This window comes from Macrobrachium rosenbergii, chromosome 14 (assembly GCF_040412425.1).
Source record: "Macrobrachium rosenbergii isolate ZJJX-2024 chromosome 14, ASM4041242v1, whole genome shotgun sequence".
Lineage (NCBI taxonomy): Eukaryota > Metazoa > Arthropoda > Malacostraca > Decapoda > Palaemonidae > Macrobrachium > Macrobrachium rosenbergii.
Genome location: NC_089754.1, coordinates 22,043,181 through 22,067,671, shown reverse-complemented (window position 1 = coordinate 22,067,671; position 24,491 = coordinate 22,043,181). Strand labels below are relative to the sequence as shown.

The window sequence follows — 24,491 nt, the reverse complement described above, 5'->3', positions numbered from 1 at the left end:
CTAAGATTTTCTAATATCAGAAATCACACAAAAATTTGAAACACCAGCATTAACTATTCTGACTCTTTCTTGGGCCAAACTGTAAGAATGATCTTAGAGTCATATTTATCGCAGATGGCCTGTTGAAAATAAATTCTTATGCTTCTTCGTGAGCCTAATGGGTCATGTACTCCCTCCTTTCCGAACATTCAGTCCTTTAGTCTCAGGTGCTTTTAAATCTTGTTTTGTTTTAATTCATTCATTAATTTGTTGAGACTCTTAAAAGTCAAATTATATTCCATGTGTTTTTAAAATATTTGTTTTCTCTTTTAGATGATGAAATGTAACTTTGTTGTTACGAAACGCGACCTGTAAATCTATATATGATGACCGGCTATATCCTTGTCATATATATTTGTATATATATATATATATATATATATATATATATATATATATATATATATTTCACAAATTCACGTGAAATACATTGAAATATTTTATCCACAATAACATGTCGAGGAAAACGGAAAATGGTAACTGTCGTAGACTCGTTGCCTATGAATAGTACTAAACGATTCTGAGATGACGTTTCAAGAGGGGAGTAAACATATTTTACATAACCGCGTCGTTTATGTTTTCCTTTGTAATTTACCATCGCAACATGTCGTGTACTCCTTTTAAGGAAAAGGAAAGGGACAGGAAAGGTCGCCTGATTTCTCAATATTTAACCCTTTCAACGGATGTAGCAAACGTTTTGAATTATGAATGGCCTCTGCCACCATTGGGAAAAAGGGGACAGACGATGAATATATGCTAGAGCTACGATGACGCTCCATTTTTAGTATTAAGAACATTCTCTCTCTCTCACTCTCTCTCTCTCTCTCTCTCTTTGATCTTTTCCATATAATTTTTTTTTATTTATCCGGGCGAATTTGGGTTTTATTGATATTGTGAAGTGCACAGCGATGCACACTGGTTATATTTTGATCTATTTCCTCCCAAGTACGCATATCTATTTATCAAAATATTCTCCCACTTGATATGCCACTGGTTTAGAACGACCCACCGCCGTGATGAAGTTATTTTGTTTATTTTGACTACTGAATGATTCTATTCTTTATAGGGGTATTTTTAGGCTTCCGTCTTTTATGTCAGGGGAGTTATTGGCTCTGGTCCACTGCTGGACGTACCCCGTCAATATAAATGAAAAGACTATCCATCTCATTTCACGCTTGGATGGTTTCTCATGGCTGCGGTTTATTTACGGCAGAAGGCTGAAGAGAATTTTGATTTAAAAAAAAATTAGCACAGACGGATACATAAATTCCTTTCACCATGCGCTTTTTCTCCCTTGCATGGGGTGCTGTCAGAAGGGTGCACGTTTCTGTATTAAAAGAGAGAGAGAGAGAGAGAGAGAGAGAGAGAGAGAGGTTTCAAGGCGTCTGAACGGGTGAGGGACCGAGCTCGATAAAAGAGAAGTGGTGGCTGTGCTAGATAATTTGAATAATAAAATCAGGAAGAAAAGGACGTAGGCTTGAGGAGTTCTGTAGAAGAAGAATGGTGGGGAGACAAATAATAGATATTGGTGTGTTAATAGGAAATGCATGGAAGAGTAAGTTAATGGTTGTACTGACGAGAAGAGGAGTGACTGGATACATCTCTATTCATAACTTGTTTGAATCAGATGTATTAATAAACATAAATGTAAGTTGAAGTTTGTTATTAATATAATGTAGGTAAAGACTTTGATCAGAAAAATAAGAAAGACTTGGAAGAGATGTCTCTAAGAAAGCAAAAATTAAGGTGTTGAAAGGAATTATTGAGCCAGTTCATTTTTACTATGGAAGCGAGCTTTGGACACTAAATACAGATGGAAGAAAGAAGAAAACTACCTATATTTAATTTTTAAGTTGGTTTATGTGGAGTAGGAGCTGCTCCGTCATCGTGAACATGTGGTGAAAATCTTGAAAAGAGGAAAAGGCAAATAAGTGTGATGAGATAGTAAGTGCATCTGAAGAGAACTGATGGTAATAGTTCGGTGAAAAAATTTTGTTATTCTAAAGCTTTCTCGGGGAATGGGGTCGTGGGTCAAAGGTGTGAGTATTTTGGACATTTGTTGAAACTAGAGAATGAACGAGACAGGTGAATGACACAAGGGGGGAAGGGGTTAGTGTAAAATGAGAACCCTTGTGGAAGTGAATGTTGAGTACCTAAGGAAAGAAATTGGTTGAGGAAAGGAAAGACGCCAGGAGTTGACTGACAGGATTAAAAGTTGGATGCTTCATTCTAACGGTTCTGTGATAGACCTGAATGTGGATCGTATTCTCAATTGTTTCAGCTAACGTGAGTCATCCTGCCTTCTCCATTCAGGAATTCGGGTGAACGGTACCATTGGCAGTCTCAGTACAGTGGGAGATTATGCGTTTTATTAACGTCTCAAGACTATAACCCAGGAAAAGCGGCAGCAGGGAAAAAATTAAGGTTGTGAGAAATGTCGAACCGTAACGAATTGAAAGGATTTGTCTTTACAGCAGCTATAATTTTATATTAATTTTCTCAGTTTCTCAAGATATTTCTTATAACGAGAAGATTAAAATAGAAATAATTAATTCCTTAAATTTAAAAAGTTCACAGTTCTTAAAAAAATGAGAAGAAAATATTAAAAACTAATTAACAAATTTGAACAGTGAAATCAATTTCACAACGATAAGAAATCAGTACAGCGAAATTTGGCTAACAAAGGTAGGAGCGATCATAAAACTTGATGATCAAAATAAGAAAAAAAAAAGGAAAGTGAAAGAAAGCCGAGCTAAAATAGAACTAAACAGAGCAGTCACGAATTAATAATACTTTGAGGGACCCCACTCGTACGCATTACGCTGTGGGCTACAGGCATTGTTCGTTATAAAAAAATAGTCAAGACTAAACAGGTGAAGAATCTCTCTCTCTCTCTCTCTCTCTCTCTCTCTCTCTCTCTCTCTCTCTCTCTCTCAGGGAAACTCAATCCACTCGTAACAATTCACCAATGCCGTCTATTAGCGTTGCTGTGTCCTTTGGCGACGTTTATCTGTTTTCCCGAGGATGGCTTTCTTTGTGAAAATTTTACACGTCTGCAGCCTTAATCTTATCTGAGATTTTTCAGTTACTCTGCAATTTATCCCATTAGAGGTGACGTGGGGTGTTTGCTAAATGAATTATATTCCTATCAGAGCCTTGTTTTAGAGGCAAAGACCAGGTACAAAGATGAGTCATGAACCGACTGTTGCTAATAGAAATGGGAATTTGGCTGGAATGGGCTATTGGGAATTCGGCTATAATTGCTCCAGTTGCATCCGAGGATTTTGGAGCTTTACAATTCCCTCCTTCATAATTGGTGTATTCTGGACGTACCCTTGATAACTGAGTCTATTAGTGATGCAATCATAGTCATACTGGTGGTTATTGGGCAAAAAAAAAAGACTTATTAATGATTAAAATATGGAATTGTACATAAAACATTATCATTATTATAACAGCATTGTTGCCCTCTGGCTCCATCCCCTCCGAAGGGGACAAATAAACCTGGTAAAAAAAATTTTCGTATATATATATTTTCCAACAGTACGCCTTTTCCTTTAGCAGCGCTGGGGTTGTGCAAGTTTCTGAGAAAAGATGATGATCACTGTCACAGTCGTCCTTTAACCGCTGGGTCTTGGATGAATTACTGTGCAGAAAACTTCCACAACATTAAGTGTTTCAAACGTTTACATAGAAAACTCAACAGTAACGCATCAAACCTCCATTGCAAATACCGACGCCGTTATCTCTATCTTGCAAACATCGCTGATTACTATGTTAAGGGTCTTCCTATACTAGTCAGTTTTACTAGTCAGTTTTTACAGCATCCGTCCAGCAGTTCCTAGGGCTTCCTCTCTTCCTCGCTGCCAACAAACCTTACCTAACCTATCTTCCTCCATTGTTTCCACATATAGTGGAGCAGATAAGCCACACAATCGTTCATTTGATGATACAAGTATGAAATTTGGCAGAAATACTCATTGGGGGATAGACTTTAAGAAAAAAGTGCCAGCCACGTGAAATTCTCTTAGGTGGCCATTTTCTAAGATGGCACCATATGACGACTATCATGAAAAAATGCCAATATATTTTTGTATAAATAGCCAAAGTTCAATCATTATTGGGATAAATTTGGGGGTTCTTTGCCATAAAATTCCAGACTTTATTTTGGAGAATAGTCCTTGCCATTCAGGAATCCAATTTGTCGGCCATTTTCCAAGGTGGCCACCAGGTAAGCCTAACACGTAAAATAATCTAACTTTCTTGGTATTCCTACATAATTGTCCATATAACTTGATTTCTATGAGTATTTATAGCTACTTGTTCATAGATATAATTAAAAAAATATTTGTAAGTGACAAGTATACTAACTCATTATTAACTGTGTCCAAGCTTGAGAATATTGATTATGAGTATATTAGCGTCTATTCTCCTTCTGTCATTGTTGAACATCAGTGTTTTAGACTCCTGAAGATGCATGACAAGGGCGGCTACATAGTGCAGTAAAGTCTAATCCTGTCTTTTTACATGTGCACCTTTCCACCACAGTCCGTCAATTCCTGGCAGCATTTAGAAATCAGTTCAAGTGTGGTTCATACAATTCTCCAATTGTCATCCTCTTTCGTCCATCCCCACCTAGAAGGACGTTGAAGTTCTGGATCACGTTTAACACGTTGTTCCGAAATATGACCTGCCTGATAGGCTGCTCTTTTTGCATGTTCCTTGGTGTTTGTCCTGGGTTCAGGAATGTTACAGCTTTCTTGATTTTTCCCATGCTTGGTGGTGGCAACACTTTGGGCTCGAGCTCGCAGAAGTGGCAGCAAAGAACTGATGCTGCTCACAAAATCATTTGTCCTTTGTTTGCTTGCATGATGCACTGACCATGTTCTATTGGATGATTCATCTACATCTGTGGTGTCTTGGACCTTTTCCACCCATTTCCAACCATTCATATTCAAGCTTGAGTTCCCTTTGGAGAAGACTGGGGTCTGGCAATGATAGGTCATCAGTGGTGCTTGGTTCTGGATTTCTTTTGCAGAAGAAGGCCAGTGGGATGTTCGTGAATGACTCAAGAAGATCAGGAACCTTTTTTGTTCGACTGTCTATAACATTGGGCAATGTGCGTAATTCCCTTTCTTCCTCTGGACTTGCATGCTGGAACAATGAAATACTTATACCATGGAGGGACGTACTGGCTGTTGCGGCTTTTGGGTTGTGATCTATGTTATCTGAAGCAGAAGCTGTGAAAAGTCCCTTTCTCAAAATAGGTGGACACACAACATCATCTGCCACATATTGCTTTACTACACTCTCACCTAAGTGTCTTGATATTTCTAACACTCTGTCGTATGATATGCTAATTCCATTCTCATGAAGCTTGTCAATTAATTCTCTTTTTCTTGTTTTGGCAAACACTTTCATCCAGACATATATGGGAAAAGGTGCTTCAAACAAACTATAGAAGTGCCTGTGGGACAGTTTCTTTTCTAAGTCCTTGTAAATCTTGACTGAGTTTTTTCTTATGAGCAAGCATTTCTCTTCGAATGACATCTGCAGCTTTAGCCAGATGAGTTTTTTCTTATGAGCAAGCATTTCCCTTCGAATGACATCTGCAGCTTTAGCCAGATGAATAGCTTCACTGTGCTTGCTGACATCAGAATGACATCTGCAGCTTTAGCCAGATGAATAGCTTCACTGTGCTTGCTGACATCAGACAGAATTATGCCAATATCTTTTCTGATTGCTTGAAGAACATCACACCCTTTCCTTCGGGCCTCAAGCTCAGGGATCCTAGAGAGTAACTACTCTTTTAACCTGGTGGTATTGACGTCTGTGGAGTCTACACCTAGTTGTTGTAGCTGGCGCTTGCACAGGGAAGCTAGATCAGCAAGTCTGAATAACACAGGTGATGTTTCTGTATTAGTAACCTTGCTATCAATGATGTAGGTAACAAGTTCAGAAAAAGCCGCAGGATATAACTCTTTCCATTGGTCATGGCTATTCTCCTCTTTTTCTCAGTTGTATAAGTCTGCCAAGCATCGTGGGTGATATTTCAGCTCTTGAGCAACAACATCACCAGCATTTAACTTTGTAAGGAGCTTTCCATGGTTTAGGGTCTTGGCACATTGATTGAGCCTTTCATTCAGCCGCATTATCATTGCTTGTCTTAAATCAGATATTTCACCCTCTTCTTCACACAAAAGGCATTGTATTTTTGGAGGTTCTGAGGGTCTTGATCTCTTTCCACGGTTTTCTTCTGTGCCTGATGTACTGGGAGTCACTGTTCTCTTCTGTACTCATTTCATTTTGGTATTGTTAAACAAAAGTCTGTCTGTAGCTGTTATGATATTTTGCTTTATTTCGTATCAATGTAGTTTCTGTGCCTTCTCTGTCATCTAACCACGTGGGATCAAATTATATTGGCATAGCAATAAGAGCATGAAACAATGGTAAATTTTTTGCAAGATTAACATATCCAGCAGAATCCTGTTTCCTCTAAAATAAGCTAAGAGGTGAAATTAGTGTTTCATCACTTTTTTCCTCATGACAAAGACAGCATTTACTCCAGTCAGTTTGCATTTTAGGTTTGGCATCCATGATAAGATACTTTGAACTTAAGTAGAGCCGGCCGAGGGGTTATCCTTTTATCACCTTTGGTCACTTCCATGTATGGGATACAGTTAGGTTCGTGCTGTTGCCGTACACCTAACCCGATCGTTAATCCAGTATCATTTTAAGCCCCGTACGATCTGTACACCATCCGGATAATGTTAAAGCCCCCGTCATCCTTGGCTCGGCTCTCCCGCTCTGGCACATCCTGTCAGTTCAGGTGCGGCTATCTAATTTCTTTGGGACTGATTAGATAGCATTTGGGATACTAAACATGGTGTAGCTTATATTGACCCCCATGTTGAGTTTCACAGTAGTGTCCGCCACCAGTGTGCCCTAGTAGTGAGCGAGAGATACACTCTCTTGGCTCAAGCTCCATAGTTCAATTTTAGAGTTTTCCTTCTCATATATGAATAGTCTTTACTTTGATATTGAGCTTCATCTGCCTAAAGCAACTGGTTTTTTGGTGCCAAAACCTTCCGTTTGCCCCATTGCTGTCTCCAGCATCCCCCCTATCTCAGGAACAATAGTGTTGACTTGACTGCAAGATCATCTCTGTAGTTTGCAACCCTTTGGGACATTGTACAGACAGAAAGAGCTTGTCCTCCTTGCCTTCCCTTCATTAGTTGCCTTTTTTAGTAGCAAAAGTTGGAAATAAATGGAAAGAGATCAGCGTTTTTTTTTTTTTTTTTTGGTTTATGGCTGTTGTTGGTGTGCTGGCGGCCATAGTGGAATTTTTGATGGCTAGCACTTTTTTCTCAAAAAGCGACGTACAGAGTATTCATAACAAATTTCATGCTTGTATCATCAAATGAACTATTCTGGCCAAAAGTCACATTAAGCTGCTCCACTAATAACCAAAACCTCTCAGAACACTGTGATCGTTCATTCTTCTGATCATATATCACATATACTTCGTAAACAATTGATTGCTACGGCTTCACCCCTTTTTATTTCATGTGCATTTAACATCTACTCTTCTCTTCTGTAAGGGGAGTTTAATTAACAATACCTTTATATATTCCAGACTTCATTTTCCTAAACACTCCGTTTAATTTACTCGTAAATGTTTATTCAAATTACTGTTTCTATTTTCCACCATCCATCCCAACATTCAATTTACCCATATAACCTTAATGTTTCTCACATTTACATTCAGCTGTCTCCTTTTGGGAACCCTTTCAAACTCTTTCACTTGTCTCAACATTATTTGCGAACGTCAACCATTCCTCACTTTATTCAGGATTCATTTCCTTATCCCACGGAAACATGGTGCACCTTGTCTCTGGCCCATTTTTACACCAAACTAGTCACTCATCTGCATACGGTTTCTAATAAACACTTTACTGCCATCATAAAAGTTTATTTTTGATCTCAACAACTTATTGTTAATTACATTCATCCTCAACACTCCACATTACCTCAGTAATAATGATAGTAGTTATTGTTGTGATATTTATAATTATTGTTATTAACACTTCCGTCACAAGTATTTTTTGCATCCATATATATCATATATAGCTTTTTCCTTTTACTGTCCACCTTCTCAAATGACTCTTTCATAATAAACATTTAATCTACAAATCTCTTTCCTTGTCCAAATCACACTGCTCTCTCAGTATAAAAGAATCTGTCAATCATTTTGCTTTCTCAGTCAGAATCATACCCTACACCTTCACTGGTTTACTAAGTGACATTCATCCTCTGTATTTCTAACACAGCAATTATTCCTCTTTATGTTCCTGTGGAAACTTAGGAATGGTGAAAAGAATCACCCTGTTATAACTTACATGTCTGTTAAACTACCCTTTTTTGAACACTTGTCAAAAATGTGAAGACCGTTTTTGACACTGGAATATTGATCACTGTCAGAAGCTGCTATTTTTTGTAATTGAATCTGCCGCCAGTGTCTTATGCGTTGTCACAAGACGCAGTAGAACCTGTTGATATAACTTTTTGTTAACTTGGTTTTATTTCTTTTTTTACATACTTTTTATACTTGTTCATAGTATTGAATTATGTAAGAAGTTGAATTTCTATTGTGCTCATTGTTTAACTTCAAGCATACCAACATTATTATAGGCTAAAGTGACTCCGATATAGAAACAGTTTCCTGGACATGTTAGAAATTTTAGTTTTACCTGAAGTTATCTCTCTCTCTCTCTCTCTCTCTCTCTCTCTCTCTCTCTCTCTCTCTCATTATATATATATATATATATATATATATATATATATATATATATATATATATATGTGTGTGTGTGTGTGTGTGTGTGTGTGTGTGTATTGTGTGTGCAGTTGTACCGCTTGCTGTCTACATTTGGTACCCAAAGAGAAAAAAAAATTGTTAAAAGTAAGGAAATTTAGTGTAATAAGTGTATCTAAGATGGACTAGAAATGTAATTTGTCTATAAGAATAAAACCATAAAGCATTAAAACTGATTGGTTAATAAATTGTTTATGTGTGCTTACAGCATTCAGTGAAGACTTAACTTTTCCTATACACTGAGGTCTTAAACAACAGTTTTTATCAGGAACTGGCAAGGTGTTCCAAACTGTTTGGAAAGAGACCGTCATGTATCATGCAGATGAAAATAATGCTTTCCTTTTTCGTCAGTCGTTGCTCGGGTGATGTTTTCAAACCCACTTTACGCATTTGTGTAAGATGAAGTTTATGCATAACTAATGTGAAATAAGTTACCATTATCAGAACTATATATATATATATATATATATATATATATATATATATATATATATATATATATATATATATATATATACACACACTAATGATTTCATATGGTAATTTCTATTTCTTCTGTCCTTTGATGCCAAATATACTGCCATATAAGAGACCATAACAGCCGAAATGCAATATTTAGGTTAAATTTGGCAACGCTAATACGTCTCTTCGTTCCACTACTTCTGAATGAATAATCATGTCCAATATGCATGTTAATTCATTTTTCGTACCCAAGTATAAAGTACTGATATTTTGTTGACAACGTGACATGAAATATTTAGATGTCCATTTAAGATAGTCTTTTTAGCTTTTATGGAATATCCTCCTGGCTATGATATCGTTTTTGATTAGTCTTGGTCATGGCAATGAAATTAGTTCGTTTCCGATATCCTAGTTGATCCTTACGTTCAATTAGGGCAGAACACTATTTGAAACTCTGGTCTGTGTAAGCAGAGGACGAGCAGAGTCTTATTTGCCGTTGATTTATAAATGAGATTTTGTTTACTTAATTAACTTCGCAAATGCCTGGTTCTGCTGGTTTTCCAAGACGAGCTACCTCTCTTTCGATTTTTCAGTTTGTATTTTATTACTTTTATTGCAGTAGTCTATGTTAATGGCTGTTTATCTCTTTTAACAGATTAAATTAATTTTTTTTCAGCGTCATTGTGATTTTTTTTTAATCATTACAACTAAAAATATTTTTGGTCTTTGTTTTTGCCATCATAGTGTTTGATAAAAGTATTAGTTTTTGTTTTTAGTAACTTTTATGTAATTCACAATTACGTTATGTGATGTTAGAGTACTGTATTTTCTTTCGCTCAGTGGGCAATGATCAGAATTAAAATGTAATTTTCATTTTCATTATTTCTGTCGAATTGTTACAAATTATTAACTACGAAATGATGAATGAATACTACTGTTATTGAAAATGGTACTTTTTCAGTGGTAACTGTCATTTTTAATTTAATTTTTATTTATTTTATTTGTTTAATTAATTAATTTATTTATTTTTTACAGGGAAGAAGAAAGAAGGGGCGAGTGTCGAAACCGGGACATCAAGGATAAGTGTGAGACCTTGCAGAGACTTCTCGACGAGAACGAAGAAGAGTACGAGTCAAAGCTCAAGTCGAAGGTGGTGGAATGGAAAACCGAGTGGGACTCGGTCGAGGAGGGCCTCAGGGATGAGATTAGGAGGCTGAAGGACGAGGTAAGGAACCCATTGAATAAAGAGGTGAAAGCCTTTTTCTAATAATAATAATAATAATAATAATAAGTCAGTTATGTTCCGCTTTTTATCTAAATAATCATTACAATATTCAGGAATAACCGTAAATATCCTGGTGAAATTTCGTAACATAATGTACTCTTTCCACAGAAAAAAAAATGTAAATAAAAGCAAAAATCCTGAAAAACTTTCTGTATAATTTAAAAGCAAAACATTAACGTAATAAAAATTAAAGTTGTTGCAATACCAACCAAAAATATTCATGATCCATGGTGAGGTCATTAATGATTTTATGTTGTTAATAATGTGGATATTGTGCTCTGTGACGGGGAGAGTCGAAGGTCAAAACATATTTGTCTATTTTTGGCGGACGTCGGGTGGCCGAGAACCTGATTGACTTTGGTGCAGTATAGCGCAGCTTATTGTGGTGTAAAAGTTTTTTCTTTTGAGTGGAAACTAAATGTTCCACTTTCTGGACACAGTCTATGATTTAAGTAACTGATATATTTCTGAAACTATCGACCGACCACTCAGGAATGATTTGGTATATTCCAGATGTTTTTGTAGCCTTTTTACCTGACAATGCAAGCAATGTTTCCAGTGTTGGTTTTATCAGACTGGTGGTTTACTTAGATGTTATAGCTTCTTTCAAATATATTGTAATACTTTGTCGTATTTTCTTATTTGCTGAAGAACTTATGGAGACTTGTTTATGGGTCAACTTGGCTAGAGTACTTTTTCCTACTTTGGTAGTACTTCTGTGGTTTGGTCTGTTCTATGCATACGTGAAATTCATATTTAATCGCACAGAAGCGTGATTCACAATATTTCTTTTGAGTGTTATTCTACTCGATATTCTCATTAAATCAAATGAGCATCATCATTGCTCATGTACTCTTCCCTTAAAAGTTATCGGCAATATTTGTGGAATTGTGGTTTTCTTCTTCATGATTTTATTATAGATAAACGTGGAATTCATTACCTTAAAAATATCTGACTTGCTCTCATACAAAATATATGGTTACATATCAAGGTTATTATGATTTTAAATAATCTGCCATTATGCTGTTTGTTTTTAAAGACGATCCACTGGATCCCTAACCACATTACGACACAAATATGAAGCCATTAGGAATATCTCAGAATCAGCATTTCTTCAGAACTCCGCTCATTAAAAAGCAGTTTGGCCCCTTCGTGTTGCTGTTTTTCCAGAACCGAAATACACGTGATTGGTTGGGAGGAGAAGAATAAACATGTCATCGGAAATTATGGTTTTTCTTTTTCAGAAGATATAAAGTAACTTCCAGATTGTAAAAGCTTTGATAGTAAGTAAAGTAGGCAGGGTGCTAATATATATTTATATATATATATATATATATATATATATATATATATATATATATATATATATATATATATATATATATATATATATATTCACACACACAAAACACACAAGTATAGATATATATATATATATATATATATATATATATATATATATATATATATATATATATATATATATATATATATATATATATAATATATGTGTGTGTGTGTGTGAGAGAGAGAGAGAGAGAGAGAGAGAGAGAGAGAGAGAATTTTCACGTTGTACCACAAGAAAAAGCTTTTGTAGAAAAAAAGATTCTGTGAATTACATTTATTTTGGGAGAACGTGAATAAGTGGTCAATGAAAATGATTTATCTTACATGATCAGAAAAATTGGTAAATTAATAGTAATACTGATAATAAATATTAACAATGGGAAAGATTATTTTTTGAAACTGTCATACCAGGAATTATAGAAAAAGTACGGAAATGAATTTCAAAAGGATTTTTTTTTTTTTTTTTTTTACATTTATGCATCATATAAAAAGATCTCTACTTTGATCAATTACTGGATGGTCTTTTTGATGCAGATTGCCCTTTTGTGAAAAATAGCGGCTTTAGACGTTTTGAACAGGTTGAAAACTTATTATTCCTTTCTCATATGCCATTCATTGGGCATTCATTTAATTAACTTTTCATGAAGAGAACAAATGGAGCGTAGTTAATTTGTTATGACACCGGAAACAAGATCTGCTGTAATCAATTTTGAAATCATTTAAAGAATCATTTTTATTTCAGCGCATTATCAGGGGACAATTTAGATTCTTTAAATTTGTTGTATACGTTAAAATTTTCTTTCCTGAACTACATCTTTATTGATTTTCATAAATTGTACTTCAGTTTAACAAATCAATATGTAGTATTCAGTTCATGAGAGTGAGCCCATAACTCACGAAATAATTTAAAGTCTTTCCAGAGTGGAAATGCTTTCATTTCGGAATGAAAATAATCTCGTCCTTGAAAATGAGTTCAGTATCATTAGTATGAGAGTATTCTTGGTAAATTGATGAATAGCCACGAGGAATAATATATAAGATTCATGAAATTGTCCATAAAATAATGATCGGTCATAATCAGATAATTGTGATTGCCAGAGAATTACAATACTTTGGCATAGAAATTATTCAGGGCATTCCTGCAGTTCACTATTCTTTACATTCTCTTTAAAATTGATAATGACGTCTGTTTTAGCTCGTTGATATTTGCCTTTGTATATGCCACTATCCTAGCTAAATAAGAAAAGTTCAGAAATACTTCGATTAAATGATAAAGCTATGGGGATTAAAATATTAACTTTCAGATTTCAAATACTCTGAAGAATTCCTTTATGGATATTTATCCGGATGAATATCCGTATTAACTCATTGTCCTGAAAAACAGTTTTTTAAAATTATGTAGGTGGGAGAGAAACTGGTTTGGTGTAAAATTATATCTCAAGCAAGAATGTGTAGGCTACATGGGTGGTTAATGTTTCATATCTCAGCAAAAGATTAAGGGGCCAAAGTTGGAATGCATGATAGACTTTTTAAAACTTGATCGCTTTTATGGAAGTGAAGCACAAACGTGGACAATGAATGGATATGATTACAATCTGTTAAAATAATTAATATGTGTAGTGTATGAAAAAGAAGGCTTGAAACTGAGAGCAGTAGAAGCGTGACAAAGCTATAAAATATAAAGCATGAATGAAATTGCAAGGTTGGGGAGTGTTTCCAGATTTTGATCACAGGAAAAGAATTTTCGAAAAATGATTTGTTGTTGATAATACTGGGAGGAGGTAAAGGCGGACCCACAATTTCGATGAATTATAAGGTAAAAGTGAGTGTTAAGGGTTTAAGTGCAATTTTGACAAGCATACGAAGATGGCGGTGCTGATGCAGTGGAAGCCTTTTGGAAGTTAGTTTCATCATTTGATTTTGCGGTTGAGGGTGATTGCGCACATGTCATATATACATACATATATATATATATATATATATATATATATATATATATATATATAGTATATATATATATGTATATATATATACAAATGTATATATATATATATATATATATATATATATATATATATATATATATATATATATATATATATATATATATATATATACACAGTATATGTGTATGTATGTAATTGTGAGCACGTGTATGCATGTGTGCGTTCATTTGCAGGCGAGTGTCTGTACTTGTGTAGGTATATATGTGTGTGATTGCTTAGAGTGGACTTTAATCCTAGGCCATAGAGGGGAGGGTGAATCACGAAATTAAGAATAAAATGAAAGGTTATTGGGAAAGGGATCGCCTTTATTGAGAGTTTCCTTACTCTCTCTAATATTCTTTGTTTGTCCTGGTTTCATGTATGTTTTGAAATGTAGTCAGAGTACAGTTAGAGAGGACTCTTTTTTTAAATTGCTTTTCCGTTCTCCTGTTATGTTGGCCTGAAGACAGAAAAGCTTTCAATAAAACAGTCGTATCTTCCTAATCTCAAAACCCGGAATTTCTGAACCTTCAAAATATCTTGAATTCATCGAATGTGCATCTCCCCTTAGTACTTCCATTTTTATATATATATATTCTGCATAACGGTGAGTTATTAAGGTGAATTCTAGACCATTTTTTGTTTTATATTTCCCCTTCGGGGAGGAGGAACGTTTGGAGGCAGTGGTTCACCCCAGTCTTTGCCGCCTTTCATTCTCTGGCTCTGAATTGCCCTCTTGCCTTCGCTTCCCTCTGAAATTGCATCATCTTTTTTTATCCCTTTCGCTCGATCTTTCTTTTTGTTGGCTAATATACCTCAGGTAATGGATTAACAAGAGAGAGGATTTATTTTGTTATTTTCGATAACTCATTTAAATTACTGAAAGCAGACTTCATTCCGGGAAACGATTGGGTTATGTGCGATCATTTTTTTATTTGTCATCTTTAATTATTTGAAATTGATCTGTAAACTAAACATCTTAAATTTAACAGTATGTTTTGTTCATATAAAAAGACACATTTGATGCAAGGTCAGCAGTCTTGAAAATGCCTTTATGATTATATATAAAGACTAAAAATGGTGTATCTTATCGTAATATTATCATCTCATTATTATATCAAGCTGTCCTGGCTTATAGTATTGAGAACATCAGATATTTTATACTTAACACCATCAAAATCGTATCAGGTAAATCATTTGGAGTTGATGCACCTTACGCTAAACTACTTTCTGTTTATTTATATAATGTGGAATTCCTTCATTTATTTCTTGTTTATGGGTATAAAGAACTGCAAATAGAATTGTCTGCATTTGTCCATTTATTTTCCCACAGATGGCGATCTGCTATACTTGATTCGTTACAAGGACAAGTTCCAACTATAAAGCACAGTGAAGCAATTTTTTAAGTATAGCTTTCTTCAAAGTTCCTTTCAGTTCATCATCTGTCTTCTTATTTTACGCCTTGGGAATTGATTCCCACAACTACTTTTTTCATGAAGCAATAAACAAGCATATTGTGCTATTTACCATCGCCCTGTTTTATTTCAGAAAGATCCCTCGGCTGGCTTAACTCTCTTTCGTGTGTTTTTCACCTTTTCCATTTCTCTTTTGGTGCCCCTCCCCTGCGTCCTTCATTTCAGGTGGTAGCGTGAGAGGTGTCGTATCTTTTCATTTGGTGTGACCATTGGTATCTATTGGTTATTGGGTTTACTGACAATTTTCTGCATTGCTTTCGTACAGTTTTTACACTCATTGACAGCTGATATCAGTTTTTGAAGAAATTCTGTTTTTCTGCCGCTGACGTTGAAGTAGTGTTTTTGCCCACTGAATGTGCTCAGTATATTATATTTTCAGGTTTTTGTGGTGAGAGATAGATTTATTTATTATTCTTTTTGTACTTTTTATTCTTGTCTCTAGTTCACTTCTGTTCATCGTTACTTCACTGTAGAAATATATCTTGATTTTTTTAAAGTTCTATTTTTTCCAATTAATGACATTGAAACGCTTACTAGCTTATGAGTATATTAATTTTATAAGGGAATTCAGTATCTGTTTCCCTTGATTTGGAGGTGATATTGGCTCCATAGGGTAAAACTTACACTGGTAACAAACTATATCTCTTAGTATTATTTTCAAAAAAAAGTATACAAAACTTCATATTACCTGACTGAAAACAACAGCAATAAAAACAAAAACATTTTTTGAAAAAGTAGGGAAATTTTTTATTTAATGGTGTAATCAATTGTTCAGTTTTTTTTACTTCCTCTTCATTTTTATTTACCCAGTTTTGCTTATTATCATGAGCATTTTTCCTCATTCCTCTTAGGGAGAGGATTTATAAATTCAAATAAGATATATGAAGCTTGGAATCTTGGACAAATCCTATCATATCGAACTGGATTATAGCGGTAAGCACTGCATATGGAATGTTTAACACTGCATATGCAATGTTTAACTGCGAATGCATTAACTTTGGAATATATATATATATATATATATATATATATATATATATATATATATATAAATATCAACACATGTCACGTGTGGAACAGAAATATGTATCAACTCAGGTCTCTCAGGTGGATAACGCCACCTATCAGAAATTTATATATATATATATATATATATATATATATATATATATATATATATATATATATATATGATATATATATATATATATATATATATATATATATATATATAAACATTAAGCCTCTTTCACGAATACTGAGTTCGAGGCTCACAAGATAAGGAGATTTACTTTATCCATTATCCATATACTGTTTTGTTTACTAATTTTGGCCGTAGGTGTAAAACTGACTTTAAGAGAGACATGTACTTATGAGATGAGTTGAATTCGTATCCTACTTGAAACCACAACGGTGTTTATAAGTTTGTGATTGCATTAAAATATATGTGTATGTATTATCTATTTCTTATTAAAGTAAGACTTGAACATTGCTCAAGTGTGGAATTTAGGACTGTCTATTTAAAATAAATAAATTTAAAATAAATTGTAAATATTTTTTTAATCATCGCACATTATATCTAGGTTAGAATTAAAGACATTCTAATGTATTTAAACCTAAGCCTTTCACTGTTAAATTTCATTTTCAGTGAAGGTGAAGTTCTTTTGCTCAACGGTTAGAAAGACCTTTTTCACAGTTTTGAAGATAGTTATCATTTTTTTAAAATTTTGACATTAGTTATTCAAATGCTTCCTTGGACGTATTTTACAATACATTACTTCCTTTTTTACAGAACGAACTCATGAAAGTGGACTCGACCCTTATGAAAGGACGACTCGACCGCTCAACCATTGAGTACGAGATGCGAATCCAAGAGCTCGAGGAGGAAATGCGCGGGAAGACCCGAGATTACGACGTCCAAGTTCGCAGCCTCAAAGAGCGGTTGTCCTCCATCGAGAACGTCAATCGCCAGCAGAACCTCGACAGATCGGACACCGAGAAGAAGTTTAGGGAAGAGAGAGATAAGTACAGGCAAATGGAGATAATGTACGAGGTCGCTCAGAAGGTGAAGGAGGAGCTCGAAGAGAAGACGAGACAACTCTCTGAGAGGGAGAGAGAACTGACGGCGGAGGTTATGACTCTTACCACAGAAAACCAAGAACTGAAGACCGAGAAGGAGGAACTGGAAGAGGAATTAGATGGGAAGGAAGAGGAGTGGACCGCTAAAATTGAGGAGGAAGGTCGCGCCATCGAGTTCAAGACTAAGATGCGGGTGGAGAGAACTTGGCTGGAGAAACTGAGGAGGAGTGAGGAAACTGCCGCCCAAGACGTAAGTTTTAACAGCTATCCCTTGTATGTATCCATATTTAAGCATCTCTCTGTTGCCCTCTACTGCAAATGATACGTTGAAGATGTTTTTCCATCTCGACCTCAAATGAAAAATAAACACTGAAGAATTTGTATAACCAAATATTCAGGCAGAGAAAGGAGATGAAAATCGGATATTTTTGCAGTGACCAGAAATGTTATTATGTCATGAAAGCACACTGTCGTAAATCCAAGTATTGCTGTATGATAATAAGTAGTGGTAGCATTTTATGTTGACATTATTCCTTTTAAACCTCTTATTGGAAAACTCAAGTGCGAAACATTTTACGAAAGCTTCTTTGCCAAGGACAGAGAGAGAGAGAGAGAGAGAGAGAGAGAGAGAGAGAGAGAGAGAGAGAGAGAGAGAGAGAGATGAAAAACATAACGAGGTCAAGCATGAGAATCTAGTGTTCTAAAAGAGACGTGGCTTCTTTCAGCTAAATCTTGTGAGCACTACCATCCTTTAACACAGAAGACATTATACTGAGGAGGATACGTTTCAGCCTTCAAATGGCTTAAAGAAGCATAAAAGGTTCAAAGTTCCGTTTCCGTCTCTTAAATTCTTGATAAACTGATGACCTCAGCTTTTCTCATTTTTTATTCTTAAACTTCCTTTATGTTGAGCATATTTTTTGAATTTTTTTAATTTTCCAGATCCTTCCCACTGATTATTATATATATATATATATATATATATATATATATATATATATATATATATATATATATATATATACATACATAGGTATGCATGTATGTATGTGTGTATGTATATATATGTACACACACATATATATATATACATATATATATATATATATATATATATATATATATATATATATATATATATATATATATATATATATATATATATATATATATATTATAATTAAGTATATATATATCTACATATATGTACATATAATATCACTCTGTTATTATAACAAAAACGAATAAATACTAACAAGAAATTTGGCTAGAAAGTTTGTATAAATCATATTGTAATGTGTGAAAGAAACAAAATGCGATCTTGGGTTCACATCAACAGAAGAATATTCAGAAGAGGACAGAGAGAGAGAGAGAGAGAGAGAGAGAGAGAGAGAGAGAGAGAGAGAGAGAAACATAAGAGTCAAGCATGAGAATCTAGTGTGTCTAAAAGAGACGTGGCTTCTTTCAGCTAAATCTTGTGAGCACTACCATCCTTTAACACAGAAGACATTATACTGAGGAGGATACGTTTCAGCCTTCAAATGGCTTAAAGAAGCATAAAAGGTTAAAAGTTCCCGTGTCCGTCTCTTAAATTCTTGATAAACTGATGACCTCAGCTTTTCTCATTTTTTATTCTTAAACTTCCTTTATGTTGAGCATAATTGTGAATTTTTTTATTTTCCAGATCCTTCCACTGATTATATATATATATATATATATATATATATATATATATATATATATATATATATATATATATATATATATATATATATATATATATATATATAGGTATGCATGTATGTATGTGTGTATGTATATATATGTACACACACACACATATATATATACTGTATATATTATAATTAAGTATATATATCTACATATATGTACATATAATATCACTCTGTTATTATAACAAAAACGAATAAATACTAACAAGAAATTTGGCTAGGAAAGTTTGTATAAATCATATTGTAATGTGTGAAAGAAACAAAATGCGATCTTGGGTTTACATCAACAGAAGAATATTCAGAAGAGGACAGAGAGAGAGAGAGAGAGAGAGAGAGAGAGAGAGAGAGAGAGAGAGAGAGAGAGAGAGAGAGAGAGAGAATTTGATGTTGACTGACCAAATGACGAAGACCTCATTTAAATTTTTAATCGTTTGTGAGAAGTCTGGCTTTCGGTTGCAGTTTCTCTTAGGAAGTGATTTTTACTCGAGCATCTGGAAGCAAACATTACTTAGATAAACACATGCAACACAAGCTTTGATCTTCGTTCGTCCACAAGATTCGTAAATACTCTTTTATTCAGCATTTGCTTACGTCCTGTGGAGAGAGAGAGAGAGAGAGAGAGAGAGAGAGAGAGAGAGAGAGAGAGAGAGAGAGAGACGTTGGGAATTTTAGGTGAATTAAATGATCAGTCTTTTTATACGGATCCCATTATTTATGTAGAAAAACTCCTCAAAGCTTGCAACAGCGAATGATGAGTAATACAGAAGGTGATGTATTACCAGAAGAAAACCAGATTTAGATGGAGGTGGAAATTCTCTCTCTCTCTCTCTCTCTCTCTCTCTCTCTCTCTCTGGAAGTGTCGGGGTATGCAATCTAAACCGCGCGAAAAATTGGAGCCAGTATATCAGAAACTTGGGCGGGAAGCTATCAGGCAGAATAATTACAACATTTTGTTATACTGACTGCTTTAAGAGAAGGAACAAAGGCAGGCGGCTTCCAAGGAGGACAACTTTAGATTCGAAAGTCAGGTGACTGGCACAGACGGAAGGAAGGTATAAGATCTGTCATTGTTAGATGGACAACCAAAATTAAACGGTGACAAAAAGCAGATGTTATTCGCTCCCCATAGCAAGAAAACTTCTGCCATATTCGTTATGAATTCGTTTTCTTTATGTATTCCCACTTTAAGATTTTGTGAATGTGTGCAGGCAGTCCTCAGTAACTTTTCAGCCAGATTTGGTGAGCTGAGAAGATTTGCAATTGCTGTGTTTTGCAAATCCATATAGCTTAGAACCATTTTTCTTTGTTGCCGAGTAATTTTGACATGAAGTGAAATGGCTTGCTGATTGAGGGTATGCATCATTTACGAGCGTTTGTCCTCTGAAAAGATTGTTTAGCCCGAGAGCATTTTGTTTCCTTTTCTTCTGAGCCTTTTTTTTTTTTATTATTTCCTCGTTGTTTACAATCCTGATTCCTTTTGTCACCGAGTTTGAATGGAAGAGCAGTACTTTTGTTTTGATGTAAAGAAAGATTTATCTCTTTGATAGATGACATCAATTTGTTGTGGGTTTTTCAATGTTGTTTACGTCGAAAGGCGCACCAGTCGGGATTCTATATGCATTTGTTCTTTGGTAGGGGGACAACTTGTTAGGATTCTCAGCCTTTTACTACGGTTTTTATTCCATTTTATTTTCGGTTTTGCACCTGAAAACCAATTGCATGCATTCCGTGTTATTGCAATTTGTTGTTTGGCAGTGCCATTTTTTAAGTAATCTAAAGCCAAACTTTTCTAAATGCTATTTGTAAACTGAGTAACGTTTTTAACTAAGTTTGTCTTTATTTTCGCAAAATAAACTAAAAGTCATTTGTACTACAACAAACTTGGTAATTTTCAAGTTGAGTTTGGAATTCAAGATATACTTTCTATACCGTGCAGTCAAGGGATAAATCTCTCTCTCTCTCTCTCTCTCTCTCTCTCTCTCTCAGTAAAATGAACTAATAAAATGAACTAACGTTTAATAAAAGAACTATTATTATGTCATCCAAAGGAACTTAACTTTCTCTCTCTCTCTCTCTCTCTCTCTCTCTCTCTCTCTCTCTCTCTCTCTCTCTCTCTCTCCATCGCTGTCTGTCTGTCTCTTACGGGGTTATATTCATGATTAAAAACTTTTATATGTAAATCATTTAATCATCCTGATTCCAAGGAAATCTCTCTCTCTCTCTCTCTCTCTCTCTCTCTCTCTCTCTCTCTCTCTGTAACGGGTTGCTGCGACGTTGGAGAGAGAGATAATGAAGAAAGAGGAAACCTTGACGTGAGAATTCATTGTTCCGTTAAATATATACCACAAAAACTGGAAGGCTTCACCGAAGCTTCACTGGAGTGAAACCATTCATAATATGTTCATAAGGTATTCTTTTTCTCTGAATAAACTTTCGAGTTTATCATGGTCTAAGGGAATCCGCCCGTCTGCCGCTCTGCCCATATGCCTGATTGATTATCTGGTCAGTATCTGAAGACTGCGATGCAACCACTACGGATTTTCTGCGGTTATTGAATCCGAAAATATGTTTAAATTTTGGAATATTTTGAAATATAAAAAAGAAAATCTTGATAAAAATGTTTCATGGAATTTTGGTTTTATCCACCCATACTTTATTAATATTTCCACATCCTATGACCAAAAAATTATTTATGAAAGTGGTCGAAAACTGGTGAAAAGAGATTAGATCATGTGAAGAAATCCAGCTCCACCGTGAAACAAAAGAGTCTTTGATTTTTAAACAGCATCCTCCCAGAGAACCCCGCTGTCTGCTCATCTCTGCTTCCCGGAAATGATTTTCTAATATGTATACACTTGCATTTTATGCTTGTCTGGACTCTCTCTCTCTCTCTCTCTCTCTCTCTCTCTCTCTCTCTCTCTCTCTCTCTCTCTCTCTCTCTCTCCCGTAGTGAGTACAGGGATTTGAAATAATCCAATAGATTTTTTTGTACTGCTTATAGGGATTTGAAATAATCCAATAGAAATAAGCTAATTTTGTGGTTTTGAAGAAGGTTAATTACATTGGTATTGATGTTTACATATAATCTGCATTATCCTCTTTGCGCTTTAGCTTGCCTTTTTCGGTAATGCTTTTCATTCAGAAATTCTGTTAATCAAGTATACAAACTATCTCATTACATAACTTATTGAGTGCCCATATCTAACATTCTAAAATCAATTATAATTTGTTATCTCACCCTCTTTTGCAGATGGAAAGGATGCGAGAAAGTTACAAGAGATCCGAAAATGACATCAGAAAAGAGCTCGCCATGGCCCAGAAGAGTGAAGAGGAAGCCAAGAGACTAAATGAAGAATTCAAGAAGAGGGTGAGTTCAGTCGCTAAGGGATTTCCTGGAAGAGGTTTCTGAAATGACTTTTATCTAGGAATGGTCGAGACGTCTCCATTTTAGGTCCTAGATTAACTTTCTTTGTGTTGCGCGCGTATAAACTTTATACTTAGTGATAGTATTTACCTAAGTAGAAAGGTTGTTAAAGTCTCTTTTCAGTACCTTTATACTTTTTTCTGTGTTGGGCAGTGTGAATGAACTTTATTTATATGATATTATTGTCTGAAAGAGGACCATCTCTTTGAGCAGTATTTTAAATGAAAATTCCGGCTCAGCTGTATCCAGTTTAATTTTTTCATTATGTTTGATAATAATTTTTCCTCTTTGGTTAAATCATAAATGTAAATTCCAAAATTCATAGGACTTTTTGGGTATCAGATGCATATACTTAATATTCGGTGCACAAAAAAGTGTTAGTTCTCTGCAGTAGTTCATTATTCATCCTTGATGGGTTGGCACTCGTACTCGGGGCCTCGTGGGAAAGGGGGCTCTTATGTGCTAACAAAGGAAGTGAGAGAATATAATCCATTACATTCACTGAAAGTCGAAATTGTAGAATATACAGGGCCTTCATCGGCGGTTTAGGTATCCTTTGTGTATCGTTTGGTAATGGTCGTAGACTGCCCCTTCTAGAAATAGCAGAATAAATGTTAGGAGAGGCCGGTAGCCGTCATACCAATGTTGGTATGGATGGGGGAAAGCCTTCCTTGAGTTATACTACCTTATAGACAACGTTCTCCCTCTTCAAAATATCGAAAGGAGGTTCTGAGTTACTTCCAGTAACGGGTCGGCTTTTCAGGTTCTTGCGTTGGCCTATGGAAATAGGCACCAGAACCTGAGCTCCTAACAAATCATTACAGATAATGCCTCTACCAGAGCAGCTGATGACAAAGTTGACAAGGCATACAAAAAGAAAGAAGCTATGCAAGTTATTTTGGAAGGGCATAAATCAACCTTTCAGAAAATTATCCACAAAACTCCATTCTCATTCTCTCTGAAAAGTAAATACCTACGGTACAATTATGTCATTTTATGAATGATGATAGAGTGGATTGTGGTAGTGACTGTTGAGGAGGAAATCAGGATAACTAACATGTGGAGGAATGGAAAAATGGCCAAAGTTGAAGGGATTATAAGTGAGAGCCTACAGCTTGGATGTGAAAAGGGATTGGGCTGCTAACCGCACCGTGTTAAGTATGCACGGATGAGGGAAGGTTCCAAAGGAATGAGCAAGATGAATAATTGTTTCTATATATGAGGAGAAAGGTGATAAAGGTAACTTCAAGAATTATAGAGGCATAGCATTGCTCAGCATACCAGAGGATTGTTCGTCTTGAATAAGTAGCACCGCTAAAAGTCTGATTAATAAGGGAAGAACAAAGTGGGTTTAAACAAGGAAAAGAGAGAGCAAGACAAGGACTTCTCCTAAGGGGGAGATGAAACAGAAGGACCGAAATATAAAGTAATGGTATAAACTTAAGTAAAGATAAAATCCAAATTCAAGACATTTGTGGCAAGTACAAAGATGCAACAGACTTCATAAGACCGGGGCTGTCGCTGTTACCCTAGTAGCGCGCGCGCACACACACACAAACACACACATGTGTGTGTGTGTGCGTGAACAAACAAGCATCCAGAGTAGTGGAAAAACATGTGAAAAGCAATATGATAGGTATATAACTAAGCAAGAAACCTGAAAGGAAGAAATTTAGATTAGTTAAGGAAAGCAGAGGATGGGAGTGAGGTCCACACCATGGCGCCACAAGACAAAAATCAATCACCGAATGAGAAGAATTTTTGGGAATCTATAGGGCCCCCGGGTT

The 24,491-nt window shown here is 35.2% G+C and overlaps 1 protein-coding gene across 9 annotated transcripts in view; it reads left to right on the top strand.

Moving 5' to 3' along the window:
- LOC136845771 (trichohyalin-like) overlaps positions 1 to 24,491 on the top strand; it is a 576,224-nt gene that overhangs the window by 250,432 nt on the left and 301,301 nt on the right. For all 9 annotated transcript variants that reach the window (XM_067116039.1, XM_067116041.1, XM_067116040.1 and 6 more), the window contains exons 9-11: positions 10,412 to 10,601; positions 17,261 to 17,797; positions 22,531 to 22,647. In XM_067116039.1, the coding sequence (XP_066972140.1) occupies positions 10,412 to 10,601; positions 17,261 to 17,797; positions 22,531 to 22,647 (844 nt within the window). The remainder of the gene's footprint in view (positions 1 to 10,411; positions 10,602 to 17,260; positions 17,798 to 22,530; positions 22,648 to 24,491) is intronic.